Source organism: Sminthopsis crassicaudata, chromosome 4 (assembly GCF_048593235.1).
Source record: "Sminthopsis crassicaudata isolate SCR6 chromosome 4, ASM4859323v1, whole genome shotgun sequence".
NCBI classification, from domain to species: domain Eukaryota; kingdom Metazoa; phylum Chordata; class Mammalia; order Dasyuromorphia; family Dasyuridae; genus Sminthopsis; species Sminthopsis crassicaudata.
In genome coordinates this window covers 375,392,357-375,412,802 of record NC_133620.1, presented here as the reverse complement: position 1 = coordinate 375,412,802, position 20,446 = coordinate 375,392,357, and the positions used below count along the sequence as shown (strand labels likewise).

Genomic DNA, 20,446 nt, shown 5'->3' with positions numbered 1-20,446 from the left:
AAAAGAGAGTAGGAATTGTGTTTACAGTGGCTAGCTTGGCTGCTCTTTCCAGGGAAAACCTCATTTCCCAGGGTTTGCCTCCTGAGCGGGGACTGGAAACTGCCTTATTGATTTGCTCCTCTACTGAGTCAGGACTAAAGTTCTTACTTGCTGATTTGCTGTGATTTCCCGTAGTGTACCTGAGTTGTCTTAAACACTCTTTTCACTCCAGTTAGGCTGTCTTTTCTTGAAGTTTTTCCATTCTCTTGAGGTGGATAGTAGTTTCATTCTGCCAGACTCTATTCAGAGACTTTGTTTCATGTGTTTTTTGAGGGGAAACTGAGAGAGATTGAGCAGTTTTCTACCTTTACTCTTTCATCTTGGCTCTAGCCCTGGAAGTCTATAGGTTGTTTTATATAACAACTGAAAATCCATGTAGAAATCTGTTGGAAATAGGGATGTGGGAAAAGGTGAGTAGTGCCATCAAAACAGCATATAGGCTTCAGGTGCAGCAACATGTAAACTAGTTTGAATCTAGTACAATCATGGAAGTGGAATCAAAGTCAGGAAGCCCCTCCTAATGTATGTATTCAATATTCTTTTAAAAAAAAAACTTTCAACTGGTTTCAATCAACATAAGGCAATTTATGCAGTTTATGACTCTAGGATCAAGCAAGGTCAACAATTGCATTCAACATTCTCCCTTCTTGTCAAAACAGATTCCACTGTTGACAAAGAGAGACATTGAGAAGTATAGTGAGCTACTGGACCATGACAATGTCAATAACATGGACCTCAATATGAGAAGAGACAGGGCAACATCATTTAATTCTACCATCACCACCACCACCTCAAAAAGAATCAAGGTACAGGAAATGAGGAAAAGTAATCTCTGAAAAAGGGGGCAGACAACATCCCCAAGGCTAAAAGGAGAGACAACTTTTTAAAAGGTTCATTGAAAGGGTATTCGGGGGAGAGGATCAGATTCACCAGACATTATATATCTCAACAAGGATTTTTAACTATGAGACTCAGCACAATAGGAATAGTGCGAGAGGAAGAGGAAAAGAGATTGACCAATACACTGAGCTGCTGGAGCAGTTCCCCTAAGCAAGCAGATGTTATTAAAATAATAACAGTATAGGGAGTGTAGGGAGAAGAACAAGAGAAGAGTAAGCCATCCCCACTGTCCATTTTATCAGTCCATACTTTATAAGTGTTCAAGTGTCTCAGAAGGCCATCTGGTTTTTGAGAATATTTCCTATTGAAGTTATCTGATCTGCCAAACTGTCCTATTGGCCCTTCTGGAATAAAAGGATTCTCAGAGCAGCTTTTTCTAGCAGATACTCCTTATCTAAATCAGATTTTTGATTTAGACATTGCCAACAACAGACTGAAGGGAGACTATTTAAAATCATGAGAATCTGACTTGTGAAATAAACCCTTGTGGTTATGAATTTGAAGTTTTTATGGTGGTAAATCTGCAACCAAATTCCCCAAAGGAACATATGATACAGCATAATCATTGTGCTGTATATTCGAAAGAAATAAGAAGATGTACATAGTGGATTTGCACTTTCATGTACAGTCATCTTTTTAATTGTATTATGTTATGAAAATGCTTGTATTATCTAAATTAAAAATTAAATTAAAAAACAGCAAAATAAAGATAAACAGGTTTATGACAAGAACTCATTTGCTTAGTTATTCAGAGTATGGAATCTCAGAGTGAAAACAGCAAAGGAAGCTAATGTATTATAATAATTATAGGAAGGAAGATTTACGCTTATTATAGACATTTTGCTATGAAAAGAAGAAACAAGGAGGGACCACTATCACAGCCTCAGGCCAAAGTCCAAGGGCACACAATGGCTAAAGTATCCTTAGTTCCAATTGATTTAAGATTATAGAAGCAAGTGTATGACAGGATACCACAGCCAGGCTCAGTATTACTCAAGTGAGAAAATTTCTTGCATAGGAATCTGAGTCAAGGGGATTCTACCTTCACTTTTCCAAGGTCACTCTCCTAACCTTATTTCCCGAGACATATATCCACAGGTCATATTTGACAGATCTCATTCCCATTGAGCTATTGGCATTACTAAAGTGAACAACTGGATCAAGTATACAACAAACCTGAATCTCAAAAAGAAATTTCAGTCTCAAAAGATTTACCTTAGACAAATATTCCATATTTCTCAACTTAAATTATCCCCATTTTACAGTTGAGCAAGCTGAAGCAAGGTTAAATGACTTGTCCAAGGTCACAGAGCTAGTAAGTTTCCAAAGCTAGATTTTAAACTCAGATATTTATTGCTCCAGGCCCAGTGTTCTATCACTGCACCACCTAGCTGCATGGTCATATTGAAAAACTTCCTAGAGACATATTAAAAAACTTCCAAGTCTGTCTTCAGCCCAGAAAAATGGGACATTTTTGTGTGTCCCCTACTCTCAGCTTAAAACCTAGGTAAGAACTGTGTTTTCCCTAAGTACTTTTCATAGCTCTTTGTTTAGAAGAGGAACTGAAGTTCCTCTTACAATAAGATTATCTTCTATCTTTTGCTACTTGTCTGGGTCAAGTATCTTATATCTGTGTGTTGGAAAAATGATTATATTATTCAGCATAAATAATTATACTGTTTAGATCCAACCTTATGTGATTAAATGTTGTCCATACCCAGAATATTACTCAATTCATATAGTTCTCTAAGAATTCTGGTAATGGCTACAAATAATTTAGTTTTACCCATGTGATCTACCTAAAGCATTCTTGCTTTGAGTTTCCACACCCAGGACTGGTGATGTGGACACCCAAATATGTAGTTTGGGTTCCATTTTGTTTTTGCTTACTTGTGTTCCTGAGTAGACACCCTTGTTTAATCTTATATAATGTAAACTTACTAGAGCCTGAATGAAAAGATTTCACATCTTTCCAGATTTATTTCCTCCACAAAAAGAAAAGGAGGTTTACCACTTAGTAATCACCAGACACTGCACTTAGAAATGGAATATTGAGTTCCAAAGAGCAATAGAGCTCAAGATTTTCAAAAGTTCAAAGTGAACTATTGTAAGAATTTGAACTTAATCATTAATGGAAAAAAATGGACACTCAATAAAAAGAGATACTTAAAACAACCTTAGAAAAGAAAACAATTCTGATGAAATTATTCACTTCTCAAATACTACGGCAATAGAACTACAATAAGGGTAGACAAATATATTAACCAGAGGCATCAAAATAACAAGAAAGTTCATTAAGAGATTCCTTTCAAAATATTCACAACGTGGAAAGGGTGAAAGCAGAAGTCAATTAAGTTCCTGAAATATCATGTACTAAACTTTATAATAACCAATCTATATAAGTGAATCAGTTTTTATATGGGATTAAATTACCAGATGGTGGAGGCACAACAAAGAGGGAAAAAAGAAGATATAATGGAATATGATCCAAATCAAGTCAAAAGGTAAAACTTAAGGGAAACCAACTCCTAAATTCTCCCCCAAAGAAGAAATATTACAAGGGAGTGAGTAAGGAGGTAAAGAGAGCAATTTTTAAGAAGAGGAAGGAAGGAGGAAAGATAAGGAAAAAGAAAAAAAAAAGGAAAGAAAGAGAGGAACAAAAGGAGGAAATGTTGTTCAGTGAAGATCAGAAATCAGTACTGCATATTTCTATGAGAGAAGAGAAATTTTTAAAGGATGATCAGGATTTTACAAAATAAAGTATGAGTACTTCATTCTGCCTTGGGAGAAAGGGAATTAGAACTCCTGGGAGCAATCAACATATAGAAAAGTGGAAAGACATGGACACAGAAGTGATTTTGAGGAAACTTGGGGGCACAGGAATGACCAATGGGAGTGGAAAGTCCAATAATTAACTGAATGATCAAAAACAGAGAAAAAGACCACTCATTGGACCATATTCTATCACCCATAGAAATATGTGTTTCTAAGAAGAACACACAAGAAAAAACTGGGAGAACAAGGAAGCAAGATCTACAAGGTAATAAAAGAAATTTCTTCGAGGAAGAAATTGAACAAGCACCTCCAAAACGAAATTTTCAATAGGAATATAGAACAAAGAGGGACTAAATAAGTATAAAGATCACTAATTAAGGAGTAAAAGTCTATATTAGAAAAGGAAGATAAATAATTATTTGTATCCCCTGAACTTAGCCAGTGGCACATAGTAAATGTTTAATAATTTTTTAATGGACTCACCAATCTCTCCTCTTTTCTCTTAGGCCAATGGTATTTCTGTCCTCTCCATGGAAAGTTCAGTAATGCATGCAAAACCAGGGGGTATTACAGTGAAGACTTCTCTTATGCATAATTTTAATGGGACATGCAGGAAACATAAAAAGGAAGGAACTACTGACACCAGTCCATATAAAGCATAGTGAGACACAGTTCTAGAGAGTTCCAGAAAACTGACTGGATGCCCATCAATTGGAGAATGGCTGAATAAATTGTGTTATATGAATATTATAGAATATTGCTCTGTAAGAAATGACCAACAGGATGATTTCCAAAAGGCCTGGAAAGACTTACATGAACTGATACTGAGTGAAATGAGCAGGACCAGGAGATTATTATATACTTCAACAGCAATACTGTATGATGATCAATTCTGATGGATGTGGCCATCTTCAACAATGAGATGAACCAAATCAATTCCAACAGAGCAGTAATGAACTGAATCAATTATGCCCAGAGAAAGAACTCTAGAAAATGACTAGGAACCACTACATAGAATTCCCAATACACCTATTTTTGTTTGCCTGCATTTTTGATTTCCTTCACAGGCTGATTGTACACTATTTCAAAGTTTGATTCTTTTTGTTCAGCAAAACAACTGTTTGGACATGTATACATATATTGTATTTAATTCATACTTTAACATATGTAACACGTATTGGTCAACCTTCCATTTGGGGGAGGGGGTGAGGGGAAGGAGGGGAAAAATTGGAACAAAAAGCTTGGCAATTGTCAGTGCTATAAAATTACTCATGCATATATCTTGTAAATAAAAAGCTATAATAAAATAAAATAAAGTAAAAAAAGGGAAAGAGAGAGAGAGAGTTCCAGAAAAGGAAAAAGATAAGGGTGATAGGAAGGAAGAAAGGGAGATGTCTCGAGCAGAGATGCTTAGTCACACAGGATCTATGTGGATTTCAGAGTCCAAAGCTTGCTATGAATTACCATCACCATCAATCTACCCATACCAGGGACCATATCAGAGATAAGAAAACAGAGGGCTATTATTTTTTCTTGTTGACAACTCATGTTCTCTTTCACTAATTTCAAGGCTCAGCTTGCTGATTTGTTTAATGTATTACAGACAGTTTGACAGACACCAAAGTCCCTATTCTCATTTCCTTCCATTCCATATACATAGAGAATAGGATACCTTCACTGCATATTCTCTGTATAAGTATACTTTGCTCAGCTGAGGTGATAGATACAAAGCTAGGCCTAGAGTTGGAAAGCCCTGAATTCAAAGACAACCTCCATCAGACACTAGCTCTCTGATCCTAAGAAAGTTACTTAATTTCTATCATAATTTCCTCAATTGTAAAATGAGAATATTAATAGCATCTAGCATGTAGGATTATTGTGAGGATCAAATTACATAATATTTGTAAACAACACAATGCCTGACACATACTAAGCACTAAATAAATGCTGATTCTTTCTCCCTGCTCTCCAACCCTCAATATTCCAGTTCTGGAACTATAATTCATGATCAAATAGTCTCTGGCATTGTTGATGATTTGGTTGTTATCTTTCTTTTCATTTATGGCCCCACACATCACTCCTCCAATGTATATTAGAGTGCAAATATATCATTGCATATCCCATAAATAATTCTGAACATGTAAATTATAATTCTTGTTAAAGGTATAAAAAGTTAGCTTGGCTGATGATCAAAAACATATTTTCTAAGGAATGAAAATTCATTTATTGAGTGCCTGTTATGTGTTAAGTACTGGTTAGGTAGGTGCTATTATTATCCCCATTTTACAATTGAGGAAAATGTGGCAAATCAAGGTTATGTGACTTACCCAAGATCACACATATTTGTGTCATAAAAGGAATTTGGTAGGTCTTTGCTTCTTTTTTCAAATAGTTTATATACTATTGTAAATAATTATTTTTAAATGTTTAGGAGAATTTACTTGTGAATTCATCTGACCCTGGAGATTTATTTTTAGAAATCTCACTCACGGCTTTTTCAATTTCTTTTTCTAAAATGGCTTATACAAATATTCAATTTCTTCTTTTCTTAATCTGAGGAATTTATAATTTTATAAATTTTTTTTCAGTTTCATGTAGATTCAGATTGGGGGGTACATAAAATTAGGTAAAATAGCTCCTAATAATTGCTTTAAATTTCTCTTCATTAGTTGTAAATTCATCCCTTTCATTTTTTATATTGGTAATTTGGTTTTCTTCTTTCTTTTTTTAAGCAAATTAAGCATTATTTATCTATTTAATTATTTTAAAAATTAAACTAATAAACCAGTTTCTTGTTTTATTTATTTAATTTTTTAACCTTTTAATTTTATTCATCTCTCCTTTGATTTTTCAGGTCATGCAGTTTAGTATTTAATTGGGTAGGTATTAATATGTTCTTTTTCTAGTTCTTTAATTGCATGTCCAATTCATCGATCTGCTCATTTTCTATTTTGTTGATGTAAACATTTAAAAATATAAAATTTCTTCCAAGTATTGTTTTGGTTACATACCATACATTTTCGTATGCTGTTTCATTACTTTTATTTTCTGTAATGAAATCACTGAGAAATCCATAGAAAGTTCAGTAATGCATGCAAAACCAGGGGGTATTACAGTGAAGACTTCTCTTATGCATAATTTTAATGGGACATGCAGGAAACATAAAAAGGAAGGAACTACTGACACTAGTCCATATAAAGCATAGTGAGACACAGTTCTAGAGAGTTCCAGAAAACTGACTGGATGCCCATCAATTGGAGAATGGCTGAATAAATTGTGTTATATGAATATTATAGAATATTATTGCTCTGTAAGAAATGACCAACAGGATGATTTCCGAAAGGCCTGGAAAGACTTACATGAACTGATACTGAGTGAAATGAGCAGGACCAGGAGATTATTATATACTTCAACAACAATACTATATGATGATCAATTCTGATGGATGTTACTATTGTTTATTCTTTGACATACTTATTCTTTAGGATTTGATTATTTAATTTCCAATTAATTTTAATCTATCTTTTGACTGTAATGTAATATTTAATGTATATTTGTTGTATTGTTGTGTAAATGTAATATTTATTGTATTATCTCAAAAGAAAACATTTAGTTTTTTTTTAATTTTGTTTGTAAGATTTTATGCACTAATATATGCCAATTTTTAGGTAAAAACCATGTGCCACAGAAAAACAGGCATATTCATTTCTATTTCCATTCAATTTTCTCCAGAGCTCTCTTAGATCTTACTTTTCTAATATTCGATTTACCTCTCTAACTTCCTTCTTGTTGATTTTTAATTAGCTTTACCTACTTCTAAGAGGGAAAAGTTGAAGTCTTCTAGTTGCATACTTTTACTATTTCCTCCTAATTATTATATTTATTTTAAAATTTAGATTATCATTTGGTGAATATGAAATGAGAATTCATTAAATTCTGTGTCAAACAGCAGTCATGTGAATATAAGAACAAATAAAGATAGCCCCAATTCAATAAGGTTTTGATGTTCAGAATTTCAGGAATAGAAGCTAGAAGAGGATGAACGCTAATCTAGGTGCTTCCACAAAATGAAGATTCTCAGAAAAATTCACCAATGGGAAACAGAAAGCCTGACTTACAGAGAAATATCTACAATAAGCAGGACACTGTCAGACAAGTCATTTTTGAGTTAGCAGATATTTAGGGAAGTTCTAGGTGAATAGAAAATATTTTTAAAGGTCAGAATTAAATATTATGAAACTTATAACAATCAATTTTGTCCCCAAAGTGATGTAAAAATTAGCCTTCATTTATTTTTTTTTTTACAAAATAAATGGATGAGGGGAATGAAATACTGCATCTAATGATGGAATTTAATGATATTTAAATTAGTTTTGGGGTTTTTCTTCTTTATTATAAGAAACAATTTTCTGGGAAGGGAAGGTGGAGGCAACATTGGGAAATGAAGAATGATGTAAAAACAAAAGATAGAAACAAAAGTTTAAATAATAAATCAATATTGCTTATATTTTGATTTATTTAGATATTTCCTTCTGTTGTTGACCTCCTTGAGTCTGGCAATCTGAATTTTTCATATTTAGGGCACAAATTCTATATTTCTGAGAAAGTTTGAATAACTTACAGTATATTCAATAGTGTTAATTATTCTGTTTTCCTTCTACTCTCATAAGCTTGACTATTCCATCTTCTCATAATCAAAAAAAAAAAATTTAAAGGGGCTCACCCTGTGGACCATTCTTTCTCTTTCTCTCATCTTCAGTCTCTTTACATCTACTGGTTCATTCCCTATTATATTTAAATATCCCCAGGCCTAATGTTTTTTCTCTTTGGATGGAAAATCATCCTTCTCGTTAAGGCTCTAATCATGAGCTTGGTACAAAATTATACAAGCTGGAAGAGTTGTGTGAGTTTAAGCAAATTGGGTTTCCATGAGTGTCGATTCATCATCTGTAAAATAAGGACATGGGACTAAATAATTTAAAATCTCTTCCAGCTTTCTATCTATGACATATTATCTTGTGATAAAGCAGGAACCCCCATCAATGTGACAATGAAAGTTCAACTCCCAGCAATGGCTTTGTTACTATTATATGATGTTTCTACCTCCAAAGTCTCCATGCAATACTTGGGTTGTCTGGTAGTTCTTGAGGATATTCTCTGTTTGAAATGAGACTTGAAGCAGATTCAAAAATAAATATGACTCTGCAAAATATTAATTCATTTTTGCATTCTGAATTTCTGTCAGGAAAAATCAAGGAAGACATAGGAGGTCAGATGGTTCCCACATGAAGGCTTTATTAAAAATAATTAAGAGTTGAATATAATAGATAGGCATGGATGACGTATCATCTGCATCATTGAGGGAACAACAAAATCAATGAAATTACAAATTCAATCGAATACTGATTACTCTAAGTAAATTAATTTTTAAATGGACTTGTAATTTAATCAGCAAAAGGATATGCTTAAATGTTTATTGATATTAATTCCTAATTTGGAAATATTATATGCTGTATAGAAAGCATAAACATTGTTCCCATATCCCACACACATCAACATTATTTTCTCCATATAGGGACAGAATATCCAAGGAAAACTCAAAAGTAAAATATGCCTTGCAATCTCCCACATTCATTCTTTGGTCACTCACTGAAATTCACTTAAAAATAATTATCTCTATATCTACCTCCTAGAACTTTTAGCACCCAAGCTGATTTCTCAACATTTTTTTTTACATAAATGTTCTCTGCATCTTAGGCCCCAGTGTGCTGAAGTAAGACCTAGATTACAGTGTATTTGAATGCCCTTTCCCAGAGTATAGGATGCTTTGTGGCAATACTTGGCACCATCCACATGGCAAAGATTAAGTTTTCCAATAATAAAAAAATATTTTATGGAATGGTAATTAAGATCCACCCTTAAAGATATACAGTCTGTTTGTTTAAAATTAGGCAAAATTTTTTCTGAGATTTATAGAGAATTAACTGAGTGAACAACCTCCACCTCCCCATTTAAATTCTCTCCTAATAATAATGCTTTCCATATGTTTTCTCATTAGAGCCTCACAACTAAACTGTTGTCATTTATATATAATTATTAATATTTTATGCACATGTCATATATTAATAATAATTCTAACATTAATATGTTAATAAGCAGTGCATATATATATACTATACATGTATATGTACACTATATATAGGTGTATTCTACAGATATAGCATATATGCATATTATAACATATATAACATGTGATATATAATATATAATATATTTACATATAATATGATATATATCTATATATAACATTATATATCACAATATATATACACACATATAGAATATATGGACATATTTTCCAATTTGTGGATAGGAAAATTGATATTTAAATGCAATACAATTAATATAAGATTTGAGATCAAATCCAGGGATTCCTGATTTCAAAATCAGTACTTTTTGCTACCCCATGCTGTCTTAAAATATATCATACTCCTTTTCCTAGCATTAAATAATACCACCAATTCTCACAGATGGTATCCTGAAATGTTTTAGATGTAGATAGACACTGTAGTCAGAAAAAAATCTCTACACAAAGCATCTAGCAAATATAAAAAGCATCTAGTTAGGAATACCTAACTAAGGCATACAGCAACATCAGTTCATGACATGATTATGTATTCGGATTTGTGAAATGTTAAAATTATATAGTTTTGTGGGAAAATTCTCTCCGGCCAATCACTTTCTGAATAGCTACCTGAACAGCTCTATTCCTGAGGCTGTAAACCATAGGATTCAGCAAGGGAGTAATAATAGTATAAGTAACTGTTATCAACTGGTCTTTAATTGATGTCACCCTGGATGAGGGTCTCAGGTAGACAAAGGATGCACATCCATAGTGGACTACAACCACTGTTAAGTGGGAGACACAAGTAGAGAAGGCCTTCTTCTTCCCTTCAGTGGATGGAATCTTCAAGATGGTATTGACAATGAGGCCATAGGAGATACAGATGAAAATAAATGGGACCACAAGCACAAAAACACTACAGATAAATATGAACAGCTCATTGACATAAGTGATACCACAAGCAAGATGAATAACAGGTGAAATGTCACAGAAGTAGTGGTTGATCTTATTAGAGTTACAGAAGGGTAAGCTGAAGACCAAGGTTGTGATTGCTGTTGAGATAAGAAATCCAGTCACCCCACATGTGACTACCAGTACTCTACATGTCCTCCAGTTCATGATAATGGGGTAGCGCAGGGGGTGGCAGATAGCAACATAGCGATCATAACCCATTACAACCAACAATAAACAGTTGTTGCCTGCAAAGCTAAGGAATAAGGACATTTGGAGTGCACAGTTAGTAAAGGAGATGGTCCTGAGCACAGAGAGAAGATTGATGAGCATCTTTGGCAAGATAACAAAGGTATAGCAGGTCTCAGACACAGAGAGAGCCCCTAAGAAGAAGTACATTGGGGTATGGAGGCTGTGTTCCAGGATTATGACAGTGACAATGGTGATATTCCCAATCAGGATGACAAGATAGAGAAAAAGGAAGGTAACAAATAGCAAAAGCTGCATTTCTTGGAGGTTGGAAAAACCCATCAAGAGGAATTCAGTGACCATGGTTATGTTCTCAGAAGGAAGTTGTCTCCATGGAATGACCTGAAGAGAAGAGTGAGGAAGAAAGAGGCTACTGAGTTCAATAGCTGTAGAACATTTATTCAGAATTATGTAGGAGATTACTATTACTTTGGATTTGTTCAATATAGTCAGTACATTGGTCAATAGGTATAGTCAAAAACCTTAAGTAAAAGAAAAGAAATGTGAGGAGAATTAAAAGTAGTAGTTTGTAGTGAGTGAGATATAAATATATTTAAGTGAGAAGTTTAAAGCCCTAAAAAGTGCATTTTGACTATTCCCACTGACTAGATTCAACTTGTATCAAACTTAGGGTACTATATTTGGGATTTACTGAGACCAAGAGCATAAAGATTATGTGAGCTTAAAATTTTCACAAACATTCAAAAGAATAATCAGGGTTAAGTGACTTGCCCAGGGTCACACAGCTAGGGAGTTTTAAGTGTTTGAGACCAGATTTGAACTCTGGTGCTCCTGATTTCAGGGCTAGTGCTCTATCCACTGCACCACCTAGCTGCACCTATAGTAGTTTCTTAAGACTTCCTTAAGAGGGAAAACATATTCAACTAGAATCAATCTTTATTAATAAATAATTGATCACTTTTATTAAGTAATTATGGAAATCAGGGATACTATCTAAAAATTATGGTAATTCTAATTTCAATAGCCATTCCCAATGAGATTATAGATACTGATATTGTATCTTTAAGAAGCAATTCAATCTTAGAGAATTGTAATTTTATTTGTCATCTGGAGATACAGTTAACTCTGTCTGGAAACAATATCAACAAGGTAATAATGATAACTCATTTCATGGAAATTTGATTTAAATTATTAATTTTGCAAAGAAAAATAATTAATGGTGTACTTGAAAGATTTTGACTACTCATGTATGATCTAAATGATGTGACTGTGTTTCCATAACTGAGAAGTGAGATGTTTTAGTTATAGTTAGAAATAACTTTAGTCATGATCTTCTTCGCAAATGTCACTATAAATAAGTACTTTTGTCTCTGTTTTCTTGAGGGTTTTGTACTGTGAATATATGGTATAGTCAAAAATCTTGATGTTGTTATGTTTAGAAGATTAGGGGATTAAAAAAAGGGGTAGAGTAAAGATTATGGGAAAAAGAGGATTTTCTAGTATATATGTGACTCAGAGTTAATTAACTAGTGAGAGAAATCCTACAATTTTAAGCATAATGAAAAAAAAAATAGATCAGAACCTAACTGGTGATTTTTTTAATACAAGAAATAATTCTTTATGACCAAGTGAGATTTATATTGGGAATGTAAGGATGTATCAACACTAGGGAGAAAAATGCAGTAAGTCATATCAATACAAAAGGCTACAAAGATATGATTTTTAAAAGTAAATGTAGAAAAAGTCTTTAAGTATATTATTCATTTATATTAAAAAACAAGAATCAGCACTTAGCCCTAGAAAGGCCTTTTTAAATATAATAAAATATGTATCTAAAACCAAAAGCAATCTTCCTATGCCATGGGACTACACTAAAACTTTTCCTAATAAACATAGATGTAGAACAAAGATGCCTACTTTTCTATCTAGAATTTATCGATATAATTATAGAAAATCTAGCATAAGCAATGAGAAGGAAAAGAAATAAATAACCCAATACCAATAAGGGTTAAGATTGTGTCCTCCAAATCCTTAGGATCTATATTCATAATGAAAAATTAACTGCATTTCAAAAAGACTTTGACAATAAAAATAGAAAACTCTTCTCATTCTACTCCTTTCCCCAACTATACTTTCACTCTGCCTTAACTAAATGCAAAGATAGTCATCATATTCTTGATCTTTGCATCACCCACAATTGTATCAATGTCATGTTCAAAAGTGCAGAAATTGCTTTATCTGTCTGTAACATATTGCCTTTTCACCTCTCTTTCTGCCTTCCTTTTTCAATGTCTACTCTTAATCATTCCATATAAAAAGGAGAATTTTTCCTAACTCCTCTTAATCCGCTAATCTTTTAATTATTTCCTTTATATGTTGTATATAACTTGTTTGTACATATTCATTTGTTTTCTTCTTCATAATTTACGACCTCCTCAAGGCTCAAGGGTAGTTGATGTGTGTGGGGGGATTGTTTTTTGTTTGTTTGTTTGTTTGTTTTTTATCCCCAGCACTTAGCACAGTGATTGGCACATAGTATATGTTTAATAGATGTTGATTGATTACTGTACCTCCCGGTTTTTGACAAAATTAATAGAAAGATAAACATGTGTGAACATAAAGAATTGAACAGATTGCTGGAGAAATAAGTGCTAAAAGAATTACATTGCTTCCTAAATAGGACTTCTAAAGAATTTTTTTCAGTATCGCAAATGACCAAGTATTAGGGCACTGACAGATTTCAAATAAATGTAAAAGGCAGAAAAAAACTAATATATCCTTTACAAACCATACTGAAAATAATAATAATAATTAGATTAGGGAGTATAAGCAAAAGATGGGTACAAATAGAAACAATAATGAAATCCTAAGTAATTATTAAGTCAAGGAAAAATAGAAACAAGATTACATAAAGGAAAATGAAAATGATAAAAATAATATACTGAAACTTCTAAAATACAACTAAAGTATTCCTCATACATATATGTATTGCGATACATACACACATGTATATGTACATATAAATATAAACAGGCATATCTATCACTAAAATATGCATGGATGAAATAAAAAAGTAGAGGACTAATAAAGTGAATATGAGTTAAAAATTTGAAAGCCACCAAATCAAGAAATCCAAGTAAGCCCAATAGTGAAAATAATGAAAATTCAAAAAGAAATAGATAATCTGAAAACTAAAAAAAGATTATAAAATAATAACTAAAAGTAAAAGTTAGTCTTTTGAAATAACTATCAAATTGATAAACATTTATTCTCAACTGTAACAGTAACTACTTTGCATAATTGTAATAAGGATCAGATGAGATAATATTTGCAAAATGGACTTATCACAGTGTTTAGCATATAGTATTATATAAATGCCTAGCCCCTTCCTCTTTTCCTTTATCCCTTTCCTTATAATCCAAGCCCAAACTTTCAGAACAATGGTTAATTTTTACTGTGCCACTTCCCTGCCAAGGAATATTTAGTTACTTCTTTTTCATTGTGGGATAAAATAAGAACTCCTCAACATCAAAACCATAAACAATCTGGCTCCAGTCTGGACTTAATTAACACTACTCCTTCACCTCTCCTCTTTCAGTCACAATGACTATTTTTGCTACTGACTAATAACTAAACATTTTTTGCTACTAGCAGCTCCTGAATTTTATCCAGCCTTCTCAAACTACTACTCCATAAATTCACACATAAGACTGTCTATCATTCCTGGGACATTCTCCCCCATTTCTACATTTTGTGATCTTTATTAGGGGTGAGTCAACACGATGGGGTGAGAATCAGCATTTTTTTCCTCTTATTACCTTACAATACCTAAAAAAAAAATGTGCCAGATAACATTTTGATCAGGAAAACCAGTAAAAAGTCAAAGGAAATATTTTTCCAACTTAGCGCAGCTTAAGACTATAAGCAGACAGAACTTTGGTAAGGCAAAGTGCCTGGCCAGGAGCACAGCATCAGCAGTGGAAGAAACAAAAGCAAGCATTATAGGACCCAGGGAAGGTAAAAGATCTGAGAATGAATACATGCTAGTGCTAGATCACACAATCTTGAAAGTATTTAAAAAAAACATACAGGTACTCAAAACGAGCTGTTGAAACAGCAGAAAAACATAAAATGACAGAAGTTCAAATCAGACATTGTCCCACAAATAAGCAGAATCCAAAATTAACATAAGTCCAAAGGCAAGGAGAAGCCTAGAAAAATGAGCAAATAAAAAAGAATCTGGCTTCCCCAAAGCTAGATGGTGAAAAGAAAGCACAAGAAACAAAACACAGAAGACAATGACATGAAGAGAATACAGGCAAAGTCTGGGGAAAATGCTGATTGGACACAGTGCCAAGAAGAATTCTTATAAAAAATAAGAATTTTTACCAAAAAAAAAAAAAGATTTTTTTTAAAACCAGATAAGAGTAATAGAAATAAAAAATGGAAAATACATTAGAGTTATGCAAGAAATTATGAAGAGAGAACTAATAGTTGTATAAAAGATGTATAAAACACACTTAAGAAAATAATTCCTTAAAAATTAGAATTGACAAAATGGTAAAGGAAATATAAAACAGCACTGAAAAAAAGAACTGCTAAGAAAGCCAAAAACAGAAAAATATAATTATAGACCAATTTCCCCAATAAAATTGGTGCAAATTCTTAAAACAAAATATTATTAATAAGGAGAATACAAAAACATACTACAACAATTATATTCTATGACCAGGCCAGATTCATATCAGAAATGCTGCATTACAAAAACTATAAGAATATCAACATCAATATATATTAATAACCAAAAAGAAAAATATTATAGGATTATTTGAATTGGTGCAGTAAAAACTTTTGACAAAATGCCACATTCATTCCTAATTTTGAAAAGCACTAAAACGCATAGAAAGAAATGGATTTTTCCTTAAGAGGATAGATGATATTTTTTTTAAACTAAAAATAAGCTTTGTATCTAATTGGGAGCCTTTCCAATAAGATCAAGAATGAAACGAAGATGCCATTAACACCATTACTGTTTTATAATGTATTAGAAATGGCAAGTAGAAGAATAATATAAGAAAAAGAAATAAAAGGGAAAGGCATAAATAATGACTATTATTTTTTAGAGATGATAAAATAATTTACTTATAGAACTTTACAAAGTCAACTTAAAAGCTAGTTAAAGCAATTAACAACTTCAGCTAAGGGGCAAGATATAAAACAAACTACACAAATCACCATCAAATATTCCTACATTTTTAATCAGAAAAAATAAATAAAAAGAAATTCCATCAAAAATAACTAACAATGACATAAATCACACCAAGAAACTAATATGAACAGTTACAAAATTCTTTTCACACAAATAAATACACATGTAAATAATTATAGAATTATAATAAACAATTGGATATATAATAAATATAATAAAATTATATATAATATATCTCATTTATATAAATTATGTATATAAATATAATAAATTGGAAAATATTAAAAAATGAAAATGCTACCCAAATTAATTTGCTTATTTACTACAATAGCAATAAAACTATCAATGAATTACTTTGTAGAGATAGAAAAAATAATAACAAAATTCTTCCAAGGAAAAAATGGTCAAAAATATTAAGGGAGTCAATGAAAAATAATGGGAAAGAATGTGCTTAGAAGTATAAGACTTCAAACTGCACAATAAAGTTGTGAACATCAAACAATTTGGTACTAGATAAGAAATAGAGTGATTGATCAATGGAACAGACTAAATATATGTTATAAAGAAGCAAATAAGCACTAATCATGACCTATGAATATGATGGAATACTCTTCTGCTGCCAGAAATGATAAAGGGCAAGATTTCAGAAAAACCTGGCAAAACCTCTGTGAACTGATGTAAAGTAAATTGAGCAGAGGTAGAATAATGATCTAAATATTAATAACAATATTATAAAGATAATCAACTTTAGAAGACTTAATAACTTAATACAATGATTTACCACAATTTCTAAGGACCTGTGATAAAATATCTGTTTCTACAGCCTTCCCTCAATTGGTACCAATGTTCAGCACTCTCATGCATTCCCAGGTCCCTACTAAAATCATAATGACAACATCAGATCTTTCCAAGGTAGAGTCAACTTTCTGGGAATGAATGAATAACTACAATTAAATGTGTTTCTAAAGTCCAAGTACAGGAAATTCCTTTTTTGTTCCTTTAATTTTCTTCTGCTCAATTATGTAGCATAGTGGAAAGAACACTCCAATATTGGGTGAGAGGGAATGGATTCAAATACTGTATTCTTATTAATCCTGGTAGGACCAGGATTAGCTATTTCACCATCTCTTTTCCTCTATAAAATAAAGAGACTAGATTCTTTCTAAAATTTCTTCCAGTTCTAAATCTATACACCTATTCAATTTTAGCAAATTTAATTCAATAAACATTAAGTACCTAGTAGACAATTCACTCTAATATCTTCCTTTTAAGTCCCTTAACCATTCCTGTTTCCCATCAGAAGGTGGTAGTAGTCATAAAAATGATATTAATACTTGTCCTATCAATTCTGTTATTCTGAAGCTCCTTTATCAAATTCAAAAGTATTGACCTGCTAAATATTTTTCTGCCTTACTAGTGAAAGACACTGATCACTATCAAGAAAATGTTAAATAAAATAACTCAACACCATTAGTTTCCTGATAGTCTTTATTTAATCAACTTTAAATTAGTCATCAACAATTATTTATTAAGTGATTATTAGGTGCCATATACACTGTGCTGCTACCTAGTTTTAATCATTGAATAGGTGCAGCCTCAATCAAACTGAAACTTGTTGAAGATCTTAGCTTAAAAAGGTCAAGGTCTCCCATTTCATCCAGGGCCATCTCTATTTGTCTTGATCTTTGTCTTGCCACTGAACCCCAATGGCTCTGGAAGGCAAAGAGAGGCAAGTGGCTTTGCACTACACTCCCTCACTTAAAACCAATTCATTTGCATGTCATGGCATCACCTTCCTGATATCATGGTCCTCTTCAAGAATAAAGAACAAAACAAAAATAAAACCCATAGAATCCAGAGGTGAAGGAACTTGAGAGATTATGTAGCATGACTCCTGCTTAAATCAGGAATTCCCACTGTAACATGATCATGGAAAGTTATTACAAGGGCACCATTAATAAGTGAGCATTACTTCCAGTGATTAGAAAGTTACTATCTTGTAAAGCAGCCCATTTGATATCCAAATAACTCAATGTTAGGAGAGTTTTTCTTAAATTAAGTTAAAATTTCTCTCCTTGTAACTATTCCATCAGAACCAGTTTTACCTACTATAGTCAAGCAGAATAAATTCCTTTTCAACACCGCAATCTGTTAAATATTCCAAAACCAGTTAGTTAGTATCTAAGGGAGAATTTGAACTTTGATTCTCCTGAATCTAGGTAAGCACTGTCTATTATATCACTGCAAAAATTATTTCTTACATATATTTATTTTCTCTCTCCTGAAAGGAAGGTATTATTATTATTATCAGATATGAATTTGTCAAGGCGGCTATTTAGACCCTTTCTAACTAACATGCTGGGATTCTGGGATCCTTACTTTATAGCTAAGGAAATTAAATCCCCAAGAGGTTAAATGAGGCAGGTTGGGTAGTGGAGTAGATAGAGAACTGAATTTGGAGTCAGGAACACATTATTTTAAATCTAGTCTCAGACATACTAGCTATATAACCTGAGAAAATAATTTAACTTCTGCCTGCTTCGATTTTCTCCACTATGAAATAGGCAGAAACATCTGGCTCCCAGGGTTGTTGTGAGAATCAATGAGATAATACTTATAAAACTCTTTGCAAAATTTTAAAGTTCTAGATACATACATACATAGTAACAATAGTAGTAGTAGTAGTAGTAGCAGTAGCAGTAGTGGTAGTAGTAATCATTTTGCCAAATCTTAAACACATTTCAATCAGTAGGACTAGGAGAAAATCAGGGTTTTCTTAGTCCCAATCCTATATTCTGCCCATGCCATCAGAGAACCAGGATATAAGAATACTTATTGAGTCAGCATAGCTCATCTAGTTTTTGTGCCAGTATGGATAAATTGTCGCAGCTATTAGTGGAATGAACAATTCATTTAAATGTCTGTTACATATCAGGCCCTATACTATGTTAGCCACTGGAGATATAAATTCAAAGAACGAACCAGTCCCTAGTTGAAATAAACTTTCATTCCATTGAAGGATGTGATTGACAAATAGACTTACATGGAATTGCCTCCAGGATTTTCCCCAGCCAAACTGGGTTTCCCTTACCTTATCACTACTCTGGCTCTTCATTCTTGATATTAATTCTATGGTATTCTGGTCCTCAGAGTGAAGCAGAAAAGTGAGCTCCAAGAAAAAAAAAAAAAAAAAAAAAAAAGCTTTCCAGAGAGGAAGATCACCTTCACTTATTCCTCTTTTTATATAATGTGAGTTTTTATGATGACATAACTCTGGCTCTGCAATGGCAAAGGATAGGAAGAGAGAGCAGTTAGTGGGTCAATATATTTATCTTCCTACTCATTCAGAAAATTACCATAAAAAGTGGGTTTTCTTGGGTGACAGACAAGAAAGACAGAATTGAGAACTGTAGAGACACTTGCACTTGAAAAGGAGGGAAACTCTAGTGGGGGAGGGGGTCAGAGATAAGATATAAATAAGGATAATTGCTTAATTGGCCAGAAAAAAAAATAAAAAAGATGTAGAGAACATAAAGGACACCAGATCTTCTGGAATAGAATACAAAGGGAGAAACAAAGTCAGAGTTTGAAAGTTCCTTGATTTATCTACACCTGCTTTGCTACTTATGAAATAAAATGATCTCTGACAATTCCAATGACAGTACTGCCTTTTTCCCCTTCCTGAGTCTTTGCTTTTTCATTCCTCTCATTTTAGTTTCATTATCTCCTTACAACCTCCTACTCAACTTCCCCAGTCTCCAACACAGATAAGCAAGCACTTTGGGACTCTTCACCCCCATATAAGCTCCTCCTCTTATTTATTTATCCAGTTACTGCTGGGAGTGAAGGACAAGGCTATAGCTCAAGAGCAACATGATCATTCAATAAATAATAATAGGTACATATTTTAATAGTCAGGAAGTACTAAAATCTCTATACACTTAATAATGTCCTTATCTGTTTCATATAGTTTGAGCTCTAAGGCCCAAAGTCATTGTTTCCAATCTGTCTATAAATGTTTCTTTTTCTAAACTAGGAAATTTCCCGCTGAAAAATCTCCATAAAAATCTCCTCTTGCCATGTTATATGGAAGATCCTCCATGTACCCCAAGTACTATGGCCTCTCTTAAGTCAACCTAATTCCCAGATATTTCATCACATACCTTTACTTCACATCCTCACAAAGGATTCCTTCAGTCTCTTCTCCATGGAAATTTCTTTTGTTTCTGTGTTACTTA

The 20,446-nt window shown here is 32.8% G+C and overlaps 1 protein-coding gene across 1 annotated transcript; it reads right to left on the bottom strand.

Moving 5' to 3' along the window:
* Positions 1-10,414: 10,414 nt before the first annotated feature.
* Positions 10,415-19,323, bottom strand: LOC141540843 (olfactory receptor 10R2-like). The gene is made up of 2 exons (XM_074264784.1): positions 19,300-19,323; positions 10,415-11,380 (listed from the first exon to the last, which is right to left on the bottom strand). Exons 1-2 carry the CDS (start codon positions 19,321-19,323, stop codon positions 10,415-10,417), a joined length of 990 nt encoding a protein of 329 aa, XP_074120885.1.
* Between the last annotated feature and the right edge of the window lie 1,123 nt (positions 19,324-20,446).